Source organism: Sorex fumeus, unplaced genomic scaffold (assembly GCF_029834395.1).
Source record: "Sorex fumeus unplaced genomic scaffold, SorFum_2.1 ptg000037l, whole genome shotgun sequence".
In the NCBI taxonomy this organism is placed as follows: Eukaryota; Metazoa; Chordata; class Mammalia; order Eulipotyphla; family Soricidae; genus Sorex; species Sorex fumeus.
Window position 1 is genome coordinate 33,723,812 of NW_026606094.1, and position 21,971 is coordinate 33,745,782.

General features: G+C 35.8%; 1 protein-coding gene across 1 annotated transcript in view; it reads right to left on the minus strand.

Annotated features, from left to right (window-relative positions):
• CACNA2D1 (calcium voltage-gated channel auxiliary subunit alpha2delta 1) overlaps window positions 1–21,971 on the minus strand; it is a 474,650-nt gene that overhangs the window by 177,829 nt on the left and 274,850 nt on the right. Inside the window, exon 5 of the mRNA XM_056118578.1 lies at window positions 10,815–10,856. Within this exon, the coding sequence (XP_055974553.1) occupies window positions 10,815–10,856 (42 nt within the window). The remainder of the gene's footprint in view (window positions 1–10,814; window positions 10,857–21,971) is intronic.

Consider the following 21,971-nt stretch of genomic DNA (forward strand, 5'->3'; position numbering starts at 1 on the left):
TACTCGTCTTTCCCAGTGATTGGAGGCTCTTTCAGGGTCAGGAAAATGAAACCTGTTAAAGTTACTGGTTTTGGCATATCAGATATGCCAGGGGAGCTTGCCAGGCTCTGCCCGTATGGGATACCCTCTGTATCTTGCCAGGCTCTCCAAGATGTGTGTGTGTGTGTGTGTGTGTGTGTGTGTGTGTGTGTGTGTGTGTGTGTGTATACCACGACGACCATCCTGTTCGTCAACTGCCTCCAGCAGGTCCCAGTAATGTCTCCTTTGTCCTAACCCTGAGATTTTTTAAAAGTACCATATTCAAGATTCTTTCAGGGTCAGAAGAACGAGACCCATCATTGTTATTTGTTACTGGTATTTGGCAGATTGGGTATGCCACGGGAAGTTTGCCAGACTCTGCCATGTGGGCAGGTAACATTCGGTAGCCTGCCAGTTTGTCCAAAGTAAGAATGAGATAATAAGATGTGTGCCTGCGTGCTTCTGGGAGCTTGGTTTTATAGTCTCTGGGTGTTGGCCGTTAATGGGATTACATGGCTCCAGGGGGCCAGTTGGTGGGTGTGACCCCTGCCTACTGCAAGATGGAGGATTTGGGTGGAGGATGCTCATCCCCGATCCAAGCAGGCTTGGAGATCTCAGCCTCGGGACACGCATGCCTTTGTTCCTCTGCTGGTACCTTCATGCGTGTGGAGAGTAGTCTCAATATATATATGCACATATATTTCTCTCTATGATTCTCTCTATAATTTGTTGTCTACTGCTGAACCCCATAAAACAACATGGTGTGGTAATTATAAAAAATGGGTTGGAAGTGTCTTATGATATGTGGTCCAGAAAGTGGCCTGGAGTGTGGCGGTGGTTGGGTAGTGGAGGTTTGCTGCCAGGGCTGGGTCCCTTTGAGCGGAGAGGGCTCTGGCCCACTCCCTCTGGGGCGCCCCGAATGGAAACAGCCTGGCACAGTGTCCAGGATACATTATGTTTACCAAACAAGCATGGTAGAAATCATTTCCCCTTGCTATCAGAAGCAGAGATAAGCTAATGTTATACAAATAAGTATCAGTCCTATAAGACTACACTATAAGATTCTACTCGAGCAGGCCCAGAAACGTTTCCATTGTGAGACTTGTTGTTACTGTTTTTGGCATATCAAATACATCATGGGTAGCTTGCCAGGCTTTGCCGTGCAGACGAGATACTCTCAATAGCTTTCCGAGCTCTCTGAGAGCGGTGGAGGAATGGAACCCGGGTGACCCACGCAGGCTGCATGCAAGGCAAACGCCCTACCTGCTGTGCTATCGTTCCAGCCCAAGATTCTAATGTCTTACCATAATTCCAAAAAAAAAATTAAATTTCTTTCTGGAGTCTGAAAATTTGAATGACCTATTTCCCACAGTCAGCTCAGTGCAAAGCCTCATACCTTGCTCTGCTTCAGCTTGTTCCTTCTGTTCCTGCCTTGTTATCAGTTCCTCACTGTAAAAGGAGCAGAAACAATGTTGTGCCCTTCAGGGCAGAGAGGTCCTTGTGTGGGTGATTTCCTCAGGAGGCTTTTTCCTGGTCATCATTCATAGAACTAGTTTGCCCTTTAGCTGAAAATCTTTCTCTAGTCGAGTTTCCCATCTACAAATCCCCTTGAATCTTGAAACTAACATTGAATGTACCATCCTTAGCACACTAATCTAACTGTAATGAGCTACTGCTTTAGCTTCTTATTGGTTCTTGAGTTCTACTGAAGAACAGCAACTTCACTGACTTGTTCATTTGTATCTTCGGTATCAAGCATATTTCTTAGGCGTATATTTGCTTGTCATATACAATGCTAATTAAGTGAATGAATAAACTTGAATGCAAGCCTCCTGATCAATAAATGCAGGCTATTTCTTTTATAATAAGAAACAAGGATAAAACATTGAAAGTAAAATGACAAAATGCTAACTGTACAGTGCCTCAATTAGGAATCTTGGTTTTTCATCCTTATTATCACTTTATGAATCCTTACTAGGTTTCAATGTTGTGTGTATAGGCGCCATAGGTTTACATAGGCAGGGTAAGTGCTCTATTGCTGAGAGCTACATCCTGGCTTGTCATTTATTTTAAGGATATAAAGGAAGACAAGGTCTATTCTAGTGATAACAGTTCTAACCATGAAATCTATTTACATTAACTTAGAGTAAACTTCATGCCAAAAAAATTTTGTATGAACATATAAATGGTAAGATCCCGGTATAAAGAAGCAGTTACATATAAATGGTGAGATACTAGTAAGTACTTTGCAAAATGAGCCTCTTATTTTCAATACTCTTTATATGCAAGATTTACATTTTAATTTAAGAAAAAACATTCATAATAACTTATTTAAATTTGCAAATTGCATGTGATTATCAACTAATACATTAGTTCGTCTTTTCTCCTCTATTTAACTGGCATTTTTTCCCCCAGATTTTCCCTCAAGTGTTATTCAATGACACTTTTTAAAATAAAAAGTGGCCTTAACTAAAGGGATCAGGGTCATAGCTCAACAGACTTTAGTTCATGCTTTGCCTACAGGAGGACTGTGTTCTATCCCTGGAACCTCATGATTTTCCAAGAACCACCAGGAAAAACCCCTAACATGGGTTAAAGGTATAGCCCCTGAGCACTGTTAAGTGCCACTCCAAATAAAAACAAACAACAAAAATATTAAATAAATATAAATATGCCATGTTTCAGTGTCTTCAAAAAATACATTGGAAGCAAAGAGTATTTATTACACCTATATCTAGCAGATGAAATAAGAATTATTTAAAATTTAATAATATTTACTATATTGAGCGATAGCACAGTGGGTAGGGTGTTTACCTTACATGCGTGTGATCCGGGTTCAATTTCTTCACTCCTCTTGGAGAGCCCGGCAAGCTACAGAGAGTATCCCGCTCACAGGGAAAAGCCTGGCAAGCTACCCGTGACATATTTGGTATGCCAAAAAAGTAATAACAAGTCTCACAATGGAAATGTTACTAATGCCTGCTTTAGCAAATCAATGAACAAAGGGAGGACAGTAACAGATATTGATTAACATTAATATTCTCCTTCTTTCCCTTTATTCATCATGCTTGTGCTCTTTCTGAACATTCCAGACATAAGAATAAACAGGCCAGTTGCTCTCTCATTGAAGAAACAGAATTAAGGAATGATTCTACACTACATGCAAATTTATATATACCTTTCTCTTGATTAAGTACTATATTTCATCTCACATGGGCTAATAGCTTTAAAAGATTTCTGCAAATAAATAATGACTGAGGATAAAGTTATGATAATGGAAATAATAGAAGAAGAAAATGACAGAGAAGAGAATTCTACTCCTGGTCCTAACTCTTCTTCAGTCTTACAAGAAGATAAATATAGAAAACCGTCAAGTTTACTTGAACAAGTTGATCAGAAAAGTTAAAATAATCCAGAAAATTATTTCAAATATCACAAATTTTACTATTAGTGAATTTATTTTGTAATAATCTTCTAGATTAAAATCATATACTAACTGACATCTAATAAATATGTAAAGGAACGAGGAGATTCACACTTTTCTTCTGTTGATATTTAATGTCATGTGACATTTAAAGTTGCAAATTTCACTAAATTTAAAGAGTTACAAGTATATCTTCTATTTTCTCAACATATTAGTGCAATAGTACATCTAGACAATTTGTGACAAATATCCTTATGTCAAAAAGTTCATTTATTTCATCGATATGCATGTGCAAGCAAACAATGGGTGAAACCCATCATTTTAAACTATTTCAGTCCAAAGAATCAGATTAATTAAAGGGGGCAAGTTAACTACAGAGGTAAAGGATCTATATATAAAGAAACCCTACAAAACACTACTTCATAAAACAAAAGGGGACACAAGAAAGTAGAAACATATACCCTGTGAATGGATTGGGAGGATTAATATCATCAAAATGGCAATATTCCCCCCAAGAACTGGCATGATTCAATGTAGTCTCTATGGTGATACCCATGACATTTTTCAAAGAAATACATCAAATACTCCTGAAATTCATATGGAACAATAAATAACCCTCCAACCTACTCCCCCTCTCAAGTAGCTAAAGCTGTCCTTGGTGGTAAAAAAAAAAAGAGTTGAGGCATTGCACTACGTTTCCCACTTCAAACTGTACTACAAACTGGGAGTGACTAAAATAGCATTGTACTGGAATAAAGACAGACCCTCAGGTATATGATCAGTTAATCTTTGAAAAAGGAGCAAAAGCAACATAAAGTGGAGCCAGGAAAAACTCTTCAACAAGTGGTGTTAAAAAAAAAGTCAGCTACATGTAAAAAACTGAATTCAGACCCTGTTCTAACACCATGCACGAAAGTGAAATAAAATGGATTTAAGATGTCAGATCTGAAACCATAAGGTGACAGAAGAGAAAGTAGGCAGAACTCTCTGTGATATGGAAGCTAAAGATTTCTTCAACGATGAAACACTACTAATCATGCAAGTGGAAGCAAAGATAAACAAATGGGACCATATTAAATTAAGAGGCTTCTGAATTTCAAAGGAAAATAATAACCTGAATACAAAGAGAGCCCACAGAATTGGAGATACACTCAATCCAACACTCAACTGATAAAGGGTTAATATTTAAGATATACAAGGTAATGGTAGAAAAGGAAGAAAAGAAGAAGGAAAAGATGAAGTAGGAAGAACAATAGAGAAGGAGAAAGAGGAAAGAGGAGGAAGAGGAAGAAGAGGAGGAGGAGAACAAGGAAGGGAAGAAGGAGAAAGAGGAGGAGAAGAGCAGGAGGAGGAGGAAGAGGGGGAGGAGAAGGAAGAGGAGGTGGAGGAAAAAGGAGGAGGAAAAGGAGGAGGAGGAGGAAGAAGAAGAGGTGGAAGAGGAGGAGGAAGTGGAGGGGGAGGAGAGGGAGGAGGAAGAGGGGGAAAAGGGGAGGAGGAAGAGGAGGAAGAGAGGGAGGTGGAAGAGGAGGATAAGAGGAGGAGGAAGAGGAGGAGAAGGAGGAAGGGGAGGTGGGGAGGTGGGGGAGGTGGAAGAGGGGGAAGTTGGGGAGGAGGAAGAGGAGAAGGAGGAGGAGGAAGAGGGATTGGTGGAAGAGGGAGAAGAGAGGGAGGAGGAGGAGAAAGAGGGGAAGAGGGGGAAGAGGAAGAGGAGGAGGAAGAGGAAGTGGGGAGGAGGAAGAGGGGAGAGGGAGAGGAGGAAGAAGGAGAAGAGCAGGAGGAGGAGGAGGAGGAGGAGGAGGAGGAGGAGGAGGACATGCAATCCCATCAAAAACTGGAAAGAAAAGATGTACAGAGAACTTCTTTAAAGAAGAAATTCCAATGGCCAAAGGCACAAGAAGAAATGCTCTTGATGAAGAGGAGATGCTAAAAACCAGGGAGATACAACAATGAGGTAGGATCTCACAACATGGAGACTGGTACATATCAAAAAGAATCAGAACAACTAGTTTTGGCCTAGATATAGGGAGAAAGGAAAGGAACTTTCATTTACTGATGGTGAAAATGTCAACAGATCCTGCCTTTTTGGGTAACAATTTGGACATTAGTAAAAAAAAAAAACGGAATAGAGCTTCCATTTGACTTATCAACCCCACTTCTCAGAATCTACCCCAATCCCCTACCACCCCCTTTCCTTCCATGGAGGAAAGACATTTGCACCCCTATGTTCCTTGTAGCATTATCCATAATAGCTGAAATCTGGAAACTACCCAAGTGTCCAAGAACAAATGACTGGTAAAGAAACTATGGTACATATACACATGGAATATTATTCAACCATAAGAAAATATGTCATTTGCAGCTACATGGAAGGACCTGGAAAGTATTATGCTAAGTGAAGTTAATCAGAGGGAGAGAGACAAGCACAGAAGGATCTTTCTCGTAGGGAGAGAAGGAAACATAAAGGGGGAAAATGAATGTCCCAAGAAAATGGAAACAAAGAATATGAGAATAAGTAGTTCCTAGGAAACATACCACCTGGGGAGGTTGGCAGATAGGACAGAGAGGGGTTAATAACTATAATGCAGGGAAGAGCTGAATGGTGGTAAAGTGTTTTGTATGAAACTCTATGGACAACAGTAAATCACAATACAAAAAACATATATTTTTAAAAAGTAGACTTATGAGTGGGAGGCAAAGAGGGAGTGGCAGAAAGTTGGTGGAGTCAAGTGGCACTGGTGAAGGAATTGGTGTTGAAAAGATGTATGCCTGACACCCAATTTTGAGTATCTGTAATTTCATAGACTAATAAAAGAATAATTAAATCAATCTTTACTAGTGTATGGTGTATGTACACATATGTAACATACATACAACAATGTTACAGTGCAATGATAAATTTAAAATAATTCCACTGAATTTTTAAATTGCAATGAATATTCATTAAATTCTAAATCCATATGCTACTTCCAGAAAGAAAGAACTGGGTGCAGAATCTAAAAGATAATTATATATGCCACTATCTTAAAATAAATAGGAATTAATGCTTAATCTATTCTCGTAGAAGAACATATGCCAAAGAGCACCAAGCAATAAAATATATCAAAATTAACATAAAATAATTTAAAGAAACTTTCTCCAAAATAAAGCAAAATTCCTAGAAGAAACTGAATCTGAACTACATTTTGTTTTCTTTTATTTTTTTTTTTACCCCAGCGAATCCTATTGTGGCCATATTTCACACAGTGGTTCATGCATTAATTTCAATGTATTCATGGTAAACATGAATGGAAACAGACGATCAAATGAGTGCAGATTTATGATTTGAAATCTAACCATCTTTTTAATCACAGTGATTTCTTGCAAATCACCATAAACATCTATCAATGATGGAGCTGGTTATATATTATGCAAGAAAAACACATGAACATTCTAAGAGGAATGAATTATATGTATTTATTTAAAAAAGTAAGTTTGCAATCAAACTGTCCTGAGAAATTTCAACGAAATGACTTTATTTTTGATTAGGAGTATACCCATTGGTGCTCAAGCTCTATTCTGTTGGTGCTCTGGGTACCATAAAGAGCTGGGAATTGAACCCAGGGTCTCCTGCGTACAAAGCATTATCACTAACCCTATGAGCTATCTCCTCCAGCCTTAATGTTTTGACTTATAGTAAGTCCAGACATTGGCCCTCTTTCTCCTCTGGGTGCTCCTCAAAAAGCTGAAAGATCAGTGCCAACCACTTTCTCTGTACTCACGGTCACAGAACTTCATTCAATTCCTGACACATTCAAATAACAAATGCGTCATGGAAGAACTTTTTCAAAAATATTTTTAAAAACCTACTGAGTTTTGCTTGCCCTTATCTGGAAATCATTAAGACTATAGTATGAGCTACAAAAGAATAATGTGAACAGCAAAAGATTCACTGCATATAAAGCCCTTATTGTTCAATGTAGGGTAGTACATATAAACAATTATTATAATCAAATCCATATATTGACATCCAAATATATAAATCACTTGTATGCACAGAGATAGTTCTGAATAAGCCATTAAACAAACCAATTATACTCTATTTCTATACCATCTTCAATTTTTCATTAACAGGCATTGAAATAAAAACTGACAAAAAGCATTTAAAAAAACTGAAAAAGAAAGAAACCCAGTCTGTCCTTTGTTTTTTAATAATTAAAGCAATTTTATTGCTGTTTGATGTTTATCTCTATGAGCTCATCAGTTTTACTTGTTTCTATCAAATCAAATGAAATTATAAAAAAATCGGGCTTTAAAATGGAGAGTTAGATAGAACATTATGTTTGGAACTAATTTCAATGTAGACAGAGTTCTGCTAAGAAAATAAATAGTAACATAAATATGCAAGGGATTCAGCAGACTAGCCAAATGTTCCAGACAGGTCAAATTTTTAAGTGATCAATAAAATAAAATGTTGCAAAATAAATCAACTCAATTTATCAGCAAGAGAATTCTAGGTCTGTACCTAACTTGAACTTCAGTCAGAAACATAGATCACAGAATTAGGCTGATAAGAGTTTGCAATGATCATCTTTCTTTTTGTTTACTTTGGGAAATACAGAGCAGACTGTTTCCATAACACATCTTTTGAGAATATCAGTTCCTTAACGGGCTGGAGCGATAGCAGTTCCTTAACACAATAGAAATTTATTGAGATATCTCTGAAAACCAAAACAATTCAAAATTTGAAAGATATGACTATAAAATTTTGCAGATAACTATTTTGTGATAATTCTTTAAAATTTTGTGATCAGGGGCCTAAGAGATAGTATAAAGTCCAAGGCAATTTCCTAGCATATGGCTATGGCCAAGTCGGGTATGGCTCCCAGGCACTGCTGGTGTGAGCACAAAACTACCTAAATAAATGAATTAAAAAAGGGTCGGTGACTAGTACTGAGAGTACCAAGAGAAGGGCTCTTGCTTTGTTTGCAGAGGTTGATCCCAAGCACATATTTGATCTCTTGAGTAGAAACAGAAGTGAATCCTGACTACAGAGCCAGACAGAAGTAAGCCCTAAGCACCACTGAGGCTACCCCCAACCCACTAAGTTTTACTATTGATGTGGATATACAAAAATATTAAGACAGATTTTTGCATTGTGTCCACAAATTATTTTTATATTTAATTCCAATTTTAAATTTGTATATATACTGCTTTATTATTTCACAAGAATTACAATAAAGTAAAATCTCTTAAACTCTTATTATTAATAACACACATGTGCCTTATCAGTATTAAATGTATTATAATAATAATATTACCAATTATTTCTAAAGTTAAACTCACGAATATTTATGGATTGCATTTCTGGATAGTAGTCTGGAGCACAATCTCTTAACTACATTCTAATACTACTTCTACGTAATAATGCATCATTATTACAAGTGTATGACCTCTTAGGAAAAAAAGCATTGCACAAAGAAACATTTAGCAGTGAAATATCAATTTTATCTGAGAATGTGTAAGCAAATAATAGATGAAGCAATTATTTAAGATTCAATAAACAATTGTTTTCTATGTATATAAAATGCTTTTCATATGGAAAGTAAAAAGAAATCATACACTGAAGCATTATAAAATTTTGTTTTGGTTGTTTTAGAAATTAAATCCATAAACTATTACTCTATCTGTATGTAGAATCAGACAGAATTGAAGTTTGATTGAGTGGTTTAATAACCATGATATCATATGTCAGACTCAACAAGAGCTTATTTTCCCAGACTTAAGAACAAAAATGATACTGTATTACTTGCAGTAACTGCAAATATTCTCATTCTAGTACATATTCCTAACTTGAATAGGTTTAGACAAAAGAAACCACATTTACTTTTTGATATTAGGGAAGTCAATGAGCAAAGGTGATAACCCACTGCCCCACCCTTGTTTTCCACCTGTCCCCATCATAATGTGTACTAAAAGGTAATTCAAATCATTGATAGTCAAATCTAGCTTCGCATTTTTAAGTTACTTTGCATTTAACCTTAAAAAAAACTAGCATTTTAATTTTCACCGGGTTTGAAATGGTCCATTGCTTAATCTGTACATAGAACACAACATTCAAAAGTGGACTCATCTTCCAAAAGTTAGATGAATAATAAAGGTATGAAAGCACATAAATACATATCCAATCTAACAAGCATTAGGTAAATAATTATATCATTCAATACAGAAAAATGAATCAGTTTCTGACCCTCATGCTGCAAAAACATTTAATAGAAAATATTAAATGAGCTGTGAATGTGTTAAGGGTTGTTAAGACCAGCATTTCTCAACTGGTAGCCATATGGCCCCTATGAACTCCCAGGACATTATTACATAATGCTCAGGCAAATTAATTCTAACCCCTATTTCATCCACTGGTTTAGCTAAATGTGATGCCAATAAGTAATTCCATACTATAAGGTAAACACAAATAGCACTGATAGAGCAGGACAGATATTAAAAAACACATGTGAGGAAGTATCTTATATTGCAAGTGTTTAAGTACACAACCCGATAGTTGCCTACCAACTGGAAACTCAAATATAGTTAATATAAACATTACTGATCGCCTTGAATACATCTTTAAGTGAGGCCATGTATTATCATTACAATGAAGTAAATCTACACATTATACTTCATTCAATGTTCATGTTTTAGGAACTCTACCCTGTTTGATCATCACAAATTTTAAATTTTTAACTTTGTACAGATATATATGATGGAGGAAAGAGAGAGAGGAGGAGCGGGAGTGGCAGAGACTTCAGTGCTGTAGCAAGCTGTAGAACATATCACATATCAAAGCATTACAACTTTTTCTTTCCATATTTTTTGCTTACACTCTATATGTGCTAGTTGCTGCACCAAGCATCTGTGAGACATGTCAGGGGTAGAATTCAGGGTTTTGTGCATGCAAAGCTGGTGCTCTTTGATGAGCCATGAGTCAGTGCTCATTTAGTTTTTAACATGGAATCGAGGTATACATGTAATTAAATATGTTCCTGCTACATAGGTACCTTCACATTTGCTGGAGAAATTGCATTCATGTGTCTTCAAAACACATCTACCACTGTTAATGGCACACACATTATATATGTCAGTGGAGCAGACTGAGGTCTAGATAGGGTGTTTTGGGAATTTATATTCAGGACATTGTGACTTACAAAGATGTCAATAATTAGTAAAGACCATGTAAGCACTAAAGTCTATCATTATCTCATCGGCTAACTAGTATTCTTCTATGTTAGCAAATATTTTCTGGAAAAATGAACCTGTTAGGTCAAGTTGTTCTATAAAACTAATTATTCTACTGTAACTAAGTATATTTTTGGAAAGTAATGCAAAACTGAGTACTCACATCAAGATCATCCTTTGCGTTGTAGTAGACAACTTCATTGCTCTTAAAAAAAGAAGAAAGCTTTAATTATTGAATGCTTTAATACTTTGACATAAAAATATCAAATGTTTTATGCATATCTGAAACCATCTATATAAAATATTCAATTCACAAAACAGTACAAAAAATTCATAAAATTTAGCCTATATTTGAAAATTATCAAAATATTATATCAGCAATTTAGAAAAGCACAATTCAATGAGTGAAAAAAATAAGTTACAAGCCTCCATTATCCTATTATCTAACTTTGCTTTTAGGAAACATATATAGCTTCAAAAACTCTTTTGGAAAATGTCAACTGCAAAGTTTATTTATTTATTTATTTATTTCCATTTTCATAAGGCTTTGCAGTCTTTGGAAGATATATAATCCCTCAAAAAGATTTTTTTTCCTTTAGGTAAACTGAAACAACTACATCAGTCATAAACTAACTTATAATTAAAATTTATAGTTTATTTAATGGGTCAGCCAATAGAACACCAGGTAGGGCTTTGGACTTTCACGAGGCTGACCCGGACCGAGGTCTGATTCCCGTTTCTCTCAGAGAGCCCAGAAAGCTACTGAGAGTATCCCTCCCGCACGGCAAAGCCTGGCAAGCTCCCCGTGGCGTATTTGATATATCAAAAACAGTAACAAGTCTCACAATGGAGATCTTACCGGTGCCTGCTCAAGCAAATCGATGAACAATGGGAGGACAGTGCTACAGATAGTGCTTATATTTAATATTTTATATTTTTACTTTGAAATTTTCTTTAATTATACAATATTTTTTTATTGAAGACACGTTGTAGGTATTTATCATTAAAATAAGCATGTTTCTCACTGAAATCCAATTTCATTTATGAAATTAAGTTAAATTTCTTAAATCCAATTTATGAAATCCAATAGGGCACCTGGACCCTAGATGCGATGGGGGCTGGCAAAGTCCTGCACAGCCAAAGGCCCAGTGTTTCATCCACCCACATGCAGCTCCCATGGCTGACAGCGAAACAGCTCAGCTTCACAACTAATATCAGAGAGCTGCCAGAGACACCTGTAGCTGATCGTACCAGTTCCAAATCCCCTGTAGCATGCAGCTATATATTGGCCGTGAAACTTCTCCAAATTTCACAGTAGAAGCAACAGAATTAAATGGGAATACTGAGTAGATATCCCCTAAGCTCCATGAGTGAAAACAATAACATAGAGGCCCAACTCGCACCTAATATTTCAGTAAATCCACAGGCTATGATTTTAGCAGCATCATTATTAGACATATGTTATAACAAGCAATATGAAGTATATTAACCTGTGCCTGCTAATAGAGCAGGCATGAGGGGGAGGGTAGGAAAGGAGGGATATTGGTAGAGGCTAGGGCATACTGGTGGTAAGAGTGGTATTGGAATACTGAATAAGTAAAATGACTATATTGTGAACAACTTTGTAAATCATGTTAGCACTGTCCACTGTAGCACTGTCCTCCCATTGTTCATGGATTTGCTCAAATGGGCCCAGTAATGTCTCCACTGTGAGACTTGTTACTGTGTTTGGCATATCAAATACATCACGGGTAGCTTGCCAGGCTTTGCCGTGCGGGCGAGATAGACTCCATAGCTTGCCGGGCTCTCTGGGAGGAGTGGAGGAGTCAAACTAGGGTCGGCAAGGTTGGCAGTGTGCAAGGCAAACACCCTACTTGCTGTGCTTTCATAATGTATTTCATAATTAATAGAACATACCAATGTTCTGTAGAACTCATAAAGTTTTACAGAGCTGAGTTTTAGTTAAAGGGAGCTACTGTGTTAAAATAAAATAAGAGAAAGTATATGAAACTAACTGAAAGACTTGAGGGGGAATAATTAAAGAAAATGGAAAGAATCGGCTAAGTCCTTTACCTTTCACCGCAACTTCTGTCTCCATCCAACCTTGATTTTTTTACAGGGAGATTTTAGGGTCTCACTGTCAACAGAGGGAGCCTCATCTATGTGTTCTATGTGTTTTCCCTGATCACAAGGAACAAGTTGTTTTCCTCCCCAAATATGTGTTTCAGAGGCTGAGGTGGATGGGTCAGTTATTCATTTCTGCTATAGCAAAGTGCATTTATTATTATCCTTGGGTGGTAAGAAAGCATAACCTAAAATTTTTTCAAGTTTCAAAATAGATGAAAATTAATACTTTTAGAGAGTTCCGACAGACTCCACTAATTGATCATTTCAAATCTGTGTGCTGCAAGTTTATGGAGTGTGCACTTCCTTTCCACTAATTTACCTATTTATCAAATAAGAAATCTCTCTGCCTCTCCTCCAGAAATTATTCCAGTATAATTGAATGTGTTAAAACCATGGCATTACACAATTATAATGGGTATAGAATATAGAATTGATTCATCTGGTTTCTTCATTAGCTTTCTGGTAGCATATTTTATTTTGACAGTGAAAATTTTATTTTATTTATTTTTTTAATTTTTATTAGTGAGACACCATGAGGTACACTTGTAGACTTACAAATTTTTGTGCTTGGGTTTCAATTATACAATGATCAAATACCCATCCCTCCACCAGTGCCCATTTCCCAACACCACGGATCCCAGTATCCCTTCCACCCCCCATCCCCCTCATCCCACCCTGCCTCTGTGGCAGGGCATACCCCTTTGTTCTCTCTCTCCTTTTGGGTGTTGTGGTTTGCAAAAGAGGCATTGAGTGGCAATCATGTTTGGTCTATAGTCTACTTTCAGCATGGTAGCATATTTTTATGAGAATCATTATATAATATCATCTTGGAAGACATTTCACAATGAAACACAGGTTTTTGTGTGTTATGTGGTATATGAGAAAAAGTCAGTAACTGCCTCAAACTAGATTCAGAGATTAGTCAAACCTTTAGAGAGCTATATTTCATAATTTAAGTACCATCAGGTGACAAGGATAAATTGTTTCATTTCTGATTTTTAACCAAGTAGTTCAGTTATTTATTATCTCCTTGAAACAAATTTACTCAAATGGCCCATGCTAATATAATACCACTGCTTGCTGAAACTTAAAACATCTCCTAGCAGGTTGAGAGATAAATTACTTTCGTTTTCCAATGTCTACTGGGAGTCAAAATTAAATCTGGGCCAAATAGACCTTTCCATCTTAAAAATGTATATTGGGCGTGACAGTGCCTGGCAAGCGACTCGCCTTCAAAAGTCAGTTTCTGATAAATAGTTAATGTTAAAAATCTGAAAAAGAGTAATACATTTTTTATATGGAATTAAGATGCTGCTGGGGAGAGGAATAAAATATTGTGATTGAACATTAGGATTTTAGAATCAATGTCCAAAACATCTGACACATTTAAATTACAGAGATAAGCTTCCTGTACAATTTACTAATTCTCCTTTCTTGGCTATACTTGGGACACTGCAGTTGATCCAGCCTGACAAATTTTGGGCAACTGTTGTGTTGTTGGTTAAAGTCGTTTAAAAAATTATTATTTTTATTGCCATTTAAGCTGCTCTTCAATTCCAAAAATGAAATAAATTGGATAAACACTATGGATACTCTTCAATACAAGTGATTTATTTTAATGAATTCTGCCAGTCAAGTTCTACGCTTTACTTAAAATTATTTATAATTCAAATTTTCTGTTTAAAATATTTTTGTAGGGGCTGGAGCAATAGCACAGAGGGTAGGGAATTTGCCTTGCATGCAGCCGATCTAGGTTCGGTTCCCAGCATCCCATATGGTCCCCCGAGCACCGCCAGGAGTAATTCCTGAGTGCATGAACCAGGATTAACTCCTGTGCATTGCCGGGTGTGACCCGAAAAGCAAAAAAAAAAAAATTGTAGCAATCTTCCCTGTTAACCACATACATCATTGCTATTAATAGTACTCTAGTCAATCACTGAACATGAAATGGGACGAAATGCTGCAGTGTATACTATTTAAATAAAAGAATGTAGGAATAGGTGTATGAGGTTGAGAAAATCTGAATGTGAGTAAAGAGGTTCTATGGAATGCAGAGAGAGAGAGTGCAGGGGTTTAGGCACTGGCCTTGCATATGTCAGATAGTGTTTCAATCCCCGGCACCAGATAATGTCTCCCAGAGCCACCATCAGTGATCCCTGAAGAGAGCCAGGCATAGCGCTGAGTATAGTCCATGGGCTATACTACAGGTAGCTATAGTCCATGGTATCCTAACTACACCCAACATATAGAAATCCTTGAAAAGCAGTATTTTACTGTCACTGTATTTGTTTAAGGTGTTGAATGCATCAGCATACTTATGAAAATAGAAAAAATAATGAGAGCAGAAGTTCAATGTCATCAGACTACATGATTTGAAAGTATTTGATAAATCATCATTAAAGTATCATGAGAGATAAGCAAGACAACCATACATTTTCACAGTGCTTGATATACAATATATACCCTGTAATTATAACTATTAGTTTATATACTGAAAAAGCAAAATCAAGAATGTCCATATACTTTGTTGTTTTATCTAAAACTTACAAATAATTAAATTAATATAACTTTATTTTTTTAGATCAGTGGATATGCTATAAGACTATTTAATTCACTTAATGTGCATTCTCCAAAAATTCCTTAAAGAGAAGGAAAAAAATTCTAGTTGCTGTTATTTTTAATGTAATAAATTATGAAATAATTTATAAGAAAGCCTACTGCAAACAGTAATTAAGTGATGAATTCGTTTATTTCCTACATATTAAATATACCTCAACCCCCAAACTTCTATGCAATTCTAAACATTTTTTCCTAACCTACCTTATCAGTTGTCATTCATTTCTACCTAGAAATATGCAATCTTGATAAACCCGTAATTTCTTTGTAGCTCTTAGCACCTAAATTGTGGAATCATGATAAAGAAAAAGCACAAGTAGCTTTCAAATACAGTATGGGGTTGTTTAAGAAGAGTAAATGTGAATTTACTTTATAAATGTTCTGTATTCCGAACTCTTTATTTTTTAGAAAAGTTTCTTGTAAATTCCTGATTCTGTTTGGTTGAAAATTACCCCATGTCAACTCTCTGATCATCAAACTCATCTAACCATTTCATGTTCTTATTTCTTTTCAAAAGTTTTCCACTTACTCTGAGTAGTTATGGTAGCAGAAGCCAAAGTGACTAAATCATGAACCTTGCCACGCTAGAGGCTACCTGCATCTATTGATTTCTTAATTATGCAACTAATCATCATCTTTAAGCTACTTAGAATATGATTTCTAACCATTACCACCGATAGTACTAATACCAAACCACACTGGGAATAATGCTTTTTCCATTTTAATTTCCTGTTACTGACAATCAATGCATTTCCATGAACTTTAATCTCTACCGGTGACATTATGAGAATGCAAATGTTCTAGAAATAATTACCCTTTCTGTATTGTGGATGTTAGCTTCTTCTGTATCCTAAAGGGCACATTCTTCTCCAGCCCTTTTCCCTGTGTTTAATTTCACCTTAATTATAGCTACTAAAATGCACACACAAAAAAGATGTGCTTTGGCATAAATTTTTTTATTTAGCATTTAATGTTCTAGAAAATGTTTCTGAAAATTGAGCAAGCTAAGTGATAAAAGTTTTCTTAGGCTGTATATAAATTTTTAAAAATTATTTTTCTAACAACTTAATATTTTGTAAGCACTCTATGATCAAGTAATTAACATTTTAAAAATGATTTGTATTCTTCACATAAACGCAATACCCTTTAGAAATTATTTGCCTAATAAAGTTGGATTAATAAATTTTATTATATACTTAAACATCACAGATTATGTTAAAGAACATAAAGTGTAATCTTATTGCTAACATGTCCAAAAAACAATGGCTATCATGGAAAAACAAAAATAACCTACTCTTTCCCTTTTAGGTGTATTCATAAATATACATCAAGCTTTGTACACATACCATATTCCATGTCAGGAATGTATTTGATGATTTGATAGTCAAAAATAAGCCAGTGAATGTATTATTAATTTCAACTTAAGTATTTTAAAGTTAAGATTAATAATAACTAACTTAATCCAACAAAGTTCTTTGTATCATCAATCAAGTACTTGTTCCATATATCTACTGATATTATTAAGAATTTATTTCTTAGAAACAGTGAATTCTTATGAATTCTACACTGTCACCCAATTGCAAAGAAAATGTCTAGTAAACCTTAAGCACAGTTTTATCTGTTCTTTTACCTATTCTTCATACTCTGGTATAAAATAGGAATTCAATAATAATTTTCTTACTTTATAAATATTAAGTTATTTAAGTTTATATTTAAATATTTAAAATATTTAAATATTTATTTAAATATTTTCTTACTTTATTTATTTACCAGTCTCCTTTGGCAAAACCAAAGTGGGAAATAATTTGGACCCTGCTTAAATTTGTTTCTGCCATTTTATTTGCAAATATTCTTTTACAATTATTTTTCCAGGTAGTTAACCACCAATCTGTAATACTACAGTTTTTAAGTAGCCATGATGGTACTTATAAATTGAAATGTTATTTTAACACCTAGTCAAGCACACTAACCGATCAACAAGTCAATGTCAGCTAAGAAGAGGTCAAAGAAACATATGATAAACCCATATATCTGTACTATGTTTAATTACTTAACTGTGAAATTCTCAAGAATTCCATACCCAGACAAAACAGAAATATTAGAAATATGAGAAGAAAGAATTGTCAGAATATCACCAAATAAGATGTTCATTAATTCTTCACAGGAAATTAATTTTAAGCAAGACAAGTTAAGAGAATGTAAAATACGTTTTGTTTAAGTAGAGACATTATTCTATTATTACACCCATACTGAACAGCAGCAGCAGCAGCAGTAGCAGCAGCAGCTGTAGCAGTAGTGATAGTAGTAGTTAGCAACAGTAGTAGTTTTGAATGTAAAATGAACTGCTGTCATATGTCGCATGGGATCAACTTTGTTACCGTCAAAGGCCTATAGAAAACTATTAAAAATTCTAGACTAAAAATAAAAGTAAAATGTGCAAAGTGTATGGAGTAAAAAAATATATAGCTTTAAAATTCTTTCAAATAAATCAAAATGCAGAACACATTAATTTGTTGAACTCAAGGAGGAATTCCAAGTAGACTTCAATTTTATAGTTCCTTGGTTCTTCAACTTCAAAGGAGATCAATTCTTATTAAACATTAAAAGTTAGAGCAATTTATTTCATCTGATAAACTTTAATAAGAATCTGCTTGAAAGCCTGTGTCAGTATTCTAAGTGATACCAATAAATAGGGCTGGAGCGATAGCACAGCGGTAGGGCGTTTGCCCTGCACGCAGCCAACATGGCCGACCCGAGTTCGATTCCTCCGCCCCTCTTGGAGAGCCCGGCAAGCTACCGAGAGTATCTCTCCCGCACGGTAGAGCCTGGCAAGCTCCCCGTGACGTATTCGATATGCCAGACACAGTAACAACAAAGTCTCCAATGGAGACGTTACTGGGCCCACTCGAGCAAATCGATGATCAACGGGAGGGCCTTTACTTTACTTTTACTTTACCAATAAATACATGATTTCAACTGTAGGGTAAAGTCTTAAGTAGAATATGAGAAGAAAACTATATTATTTTCTCCTGTCACCAAATCTCCCAGGAAATTCTGCCCAGCTTTGAACAAATGCATCTATAATATTGAATAACTTCTTCCAGTCTTCTTTAATCTGTAGTTTAATGAAGGTTTGGGTGCCATCTATTAAAGCATTAAATTTTAATTTGCTAAAATATTTCATTTTCTCTATCCTTTCTATTGATTTAGACACCCCACAGATTTTCTTGACGCTTGATCAAAGTTAACTGCATATGATCACAACAGCTTGAGGTCTCAACAAGCAAGTCTTATTAACTTGTAAAATGATAATATTATTAATTTGTCCAATAGTAGTGTTTTCCAAATTAATTATGATCAGTTTTAGAAAACAATCATACTAAAGACATACTCTCACTCTCACTGTCCTCCCGTTGTTCATCAATTTGCTCAAGCGGGCTCAGTAATGTCTCCATTGTGGCACTTGTTACTGTGTTTGGCATATGGAATACACTCACAGGTAGCTTGCCAGGCTTTGCCGTGTGGGTGAGATACTTTCGGTAGCTTGCCGGGCTCTAAAGACTTATAAAGATTTCACACTACAGCCAGTGAATTACTAAATAATTACGGAGTACTAAATAACCTAGCTCAAATCTGAGCTTCATAGAAAATTAACATGATAATATTACATCACTTGTATCACTTGTCATCCCATTGCTCATAGATTTGCTTGAGCAGGCACCAGTAACATCTCCATTCATCCCAGTCACATGTTAGTGAAGCCTAATGGCATCTGCTTGCTCTATCAATTTTATTCATCTTTTTACTGGGGAATACAATATTATCCTTAAGTGAGAAGTTAAAAAGATGGCAGGTACATTTACTACATACCCAGTATGAGATAAAACTACGGATGAATCTGTAAATTCTTGTATATGAAGTAGGTATGACAGTCTTTTGGGCTGGAGTGATAGCACAGCGGCAGGGCATTTGCCTTGCGCGCAGCCAGCCCGGCAAAACCGGGTTCAATTCCTCCGCCCCTCTCGGACAGCCTGGCAAGCTACCGACAGTATCTTGCCCACAAGAAAAAGCCTGGCAAGCTACCCCTGATGTATTAGATATGCCAAACACAGTAACAACAAGTCTCACAATGGAGACACTACTGGGCCTGCTCGAGCAAATCCATGAACAATGGGAGGACAGTGTTTGTATAACAGTCTTTTAAAAATAATAATTGACAAAAATTTTTCTATATATTATATCATAACAGTTGAATAATTTTATATCTGTTTCTCCCATTATTCCCAAATACCACTAATAAATCATAGGTTTCAAGACTCTAGGTAAAAACGTACACAAGTTCATACAAATGTATCACTGTGTAGCCCAGATAGTGTAGTAGGCTTAAGTACTTATTTGATAATTGTCTAAAAATCATAATCATAGATTTAGAAAAAAATTATACTTAAAAACTGATAACTTTATACAAAAATACAAGGCAGTGAATTTAACCAAGGAGTCATAGTTAGATCTACTGAATAAGGAATGTGTCTTCCAATTAGTAAAAGGTTGCTGAGAATAACCAGGTTAGAACTGAAGGAGAAAATGAAAAGGAAAAGAAGAAAACACGTATCTGCTTGAGTTGAAACCTTTCATAGTAGAAAATAGAGTGGGAGAAGGAAGATGATGTGGGAGAAAAACAAGAGCAGAGAGAAAGTGTCACTTTTCCAAATACATAAATAGATTAAAGACTATCCAAAACCTGTACATGCCCAGGAATTTTTCACTTTCCAGCTTTTAATTTTGACTTCACTTCGGTCAAAGTAAGCACTCTTGCAAATTCCTCCCATAGTATCCGTTTGGGAGTACAAACCAGGGAGAAGAGTAATACAGAACTGGTTTGTTGCCCACCAAACACACATACACACACAAATACACACACACACACTCAAAAACAAATGAGGAATTATGGCATATTATTGCTATTTGGATGAAACTAGACAGTTCCCCCCCCCCCCCTTAAGACAAATAAGTCAGAAAGAGAAAGACAAATACAGAATGATCTAACCAGGGTATCCAGAGCAGCAACGCATGATAACAATTAAAACCAGAGGAAATAAAACCATGAACTCTGCAGAGGGGAGTTTACCAATAGGACGAATAAGAGTAAGAGGATGAAGGTCCAGTATGCTGTATGGTGGTAGTATAATCACAATGTATTAAATGTACTTATAGTTGGAAGCTGTGTTTTCACGAAATATAACATATGCAGTAATATAAATTAATGTTATCTCTGTTTAAAAAATTTTAAATATTTTTGCTTCCCCTGTATAAAAGCAATTTGCAACTAATAGAGAAGCCTGCTTTATATGAAATGAATGAAATCGTTTTGATATTTAGAAATATTCTATTCATTTGAATATTATATCCATGAGCTTTAATGTAGTAATTAATGGATTTATATTTCAAAGAATATTTTAACTTTAAATGTTGAATGAGTCATATGAAAGCTGTCTCTTGAAAATATATCGTTGTGAAGTATCAATTTATGAAAGTAACATTTCAAGAGGTTTTCAAGGAATCCAGAAGATTATCCTCATAGACCTACTATGTTCTTCACTGCATTTATAAATGTGTCATTCACATTTTTCCCCTTTCTTTCGTTTTTTGGTGTTATTATTGCAATGACGAGGGCCCATTTGTTGTGGTGCTTACAAATGTCTTGTCAGCGGTGGGGAGACTGTCAATATTTGTGCTGAACAGACACCTCTGGGCTGCAGTGCTGACTAAGGGTCTGCAGGCACTCACAGATATGCTTGTCTAGGACTGCAATATTACAAGTTCCAGACAATATTACTTGTATTGGTTCTCTAGAGATCACATACAATATAGCAGCGCTGGTGGCCCCAGAGAGCAAAGTGACAGGCAACTGGATGAGAGCACATAGGTGACACTGAGGATCAAACTGGCAACCTCTTGCTTGCAAAGCATATCCTTTTTTTGTCACCGAGTCATTTCCCCTGGTCTCCTGTCACCCAAACTCCTTAAAAGGCAGAAGGATGAAGAAGTCTGTGATTAGTACTTCATTTATGAAACGTAATTTTACAAATTATTTGGTTTTTTGAGAGGGGAACACCAAGTGATGCTCAGGGCTGACTCCTGGCTCTGTGATCAGGGATCACTACCAGGGTATTCTGGTGATCTTACTTGGTGCCAAGGATGAAACTTGGGCTTGTCTACATGCAAAGCAAGCACCCTACCCACTGTACTATCTTTTTAAGTCCCAAAATGCATTTTTTAAAGAAAATATAGTATTTGTTTGAGAGTATTAAAATAAGACTTTCATGTTATTCAAAATATGGATAACATCCTACCAAGAAGAGGCAGAAAGATCCCACACATATGTATTGAATTCTATTTCTTAGTTCCAATATTTGGCTTGTAGTAACAAATTAATTAATCCAAAGGGAATTTGTCTTCTTACTTTTTAACTAGTCAAAAACTCCAACTTCAACAAGCAGATATTTTTGTCATAATAACGAAAAGAACTATGCAATTTTAGAACTTTAAAACTATATATTTATTTACTTATTTGGCA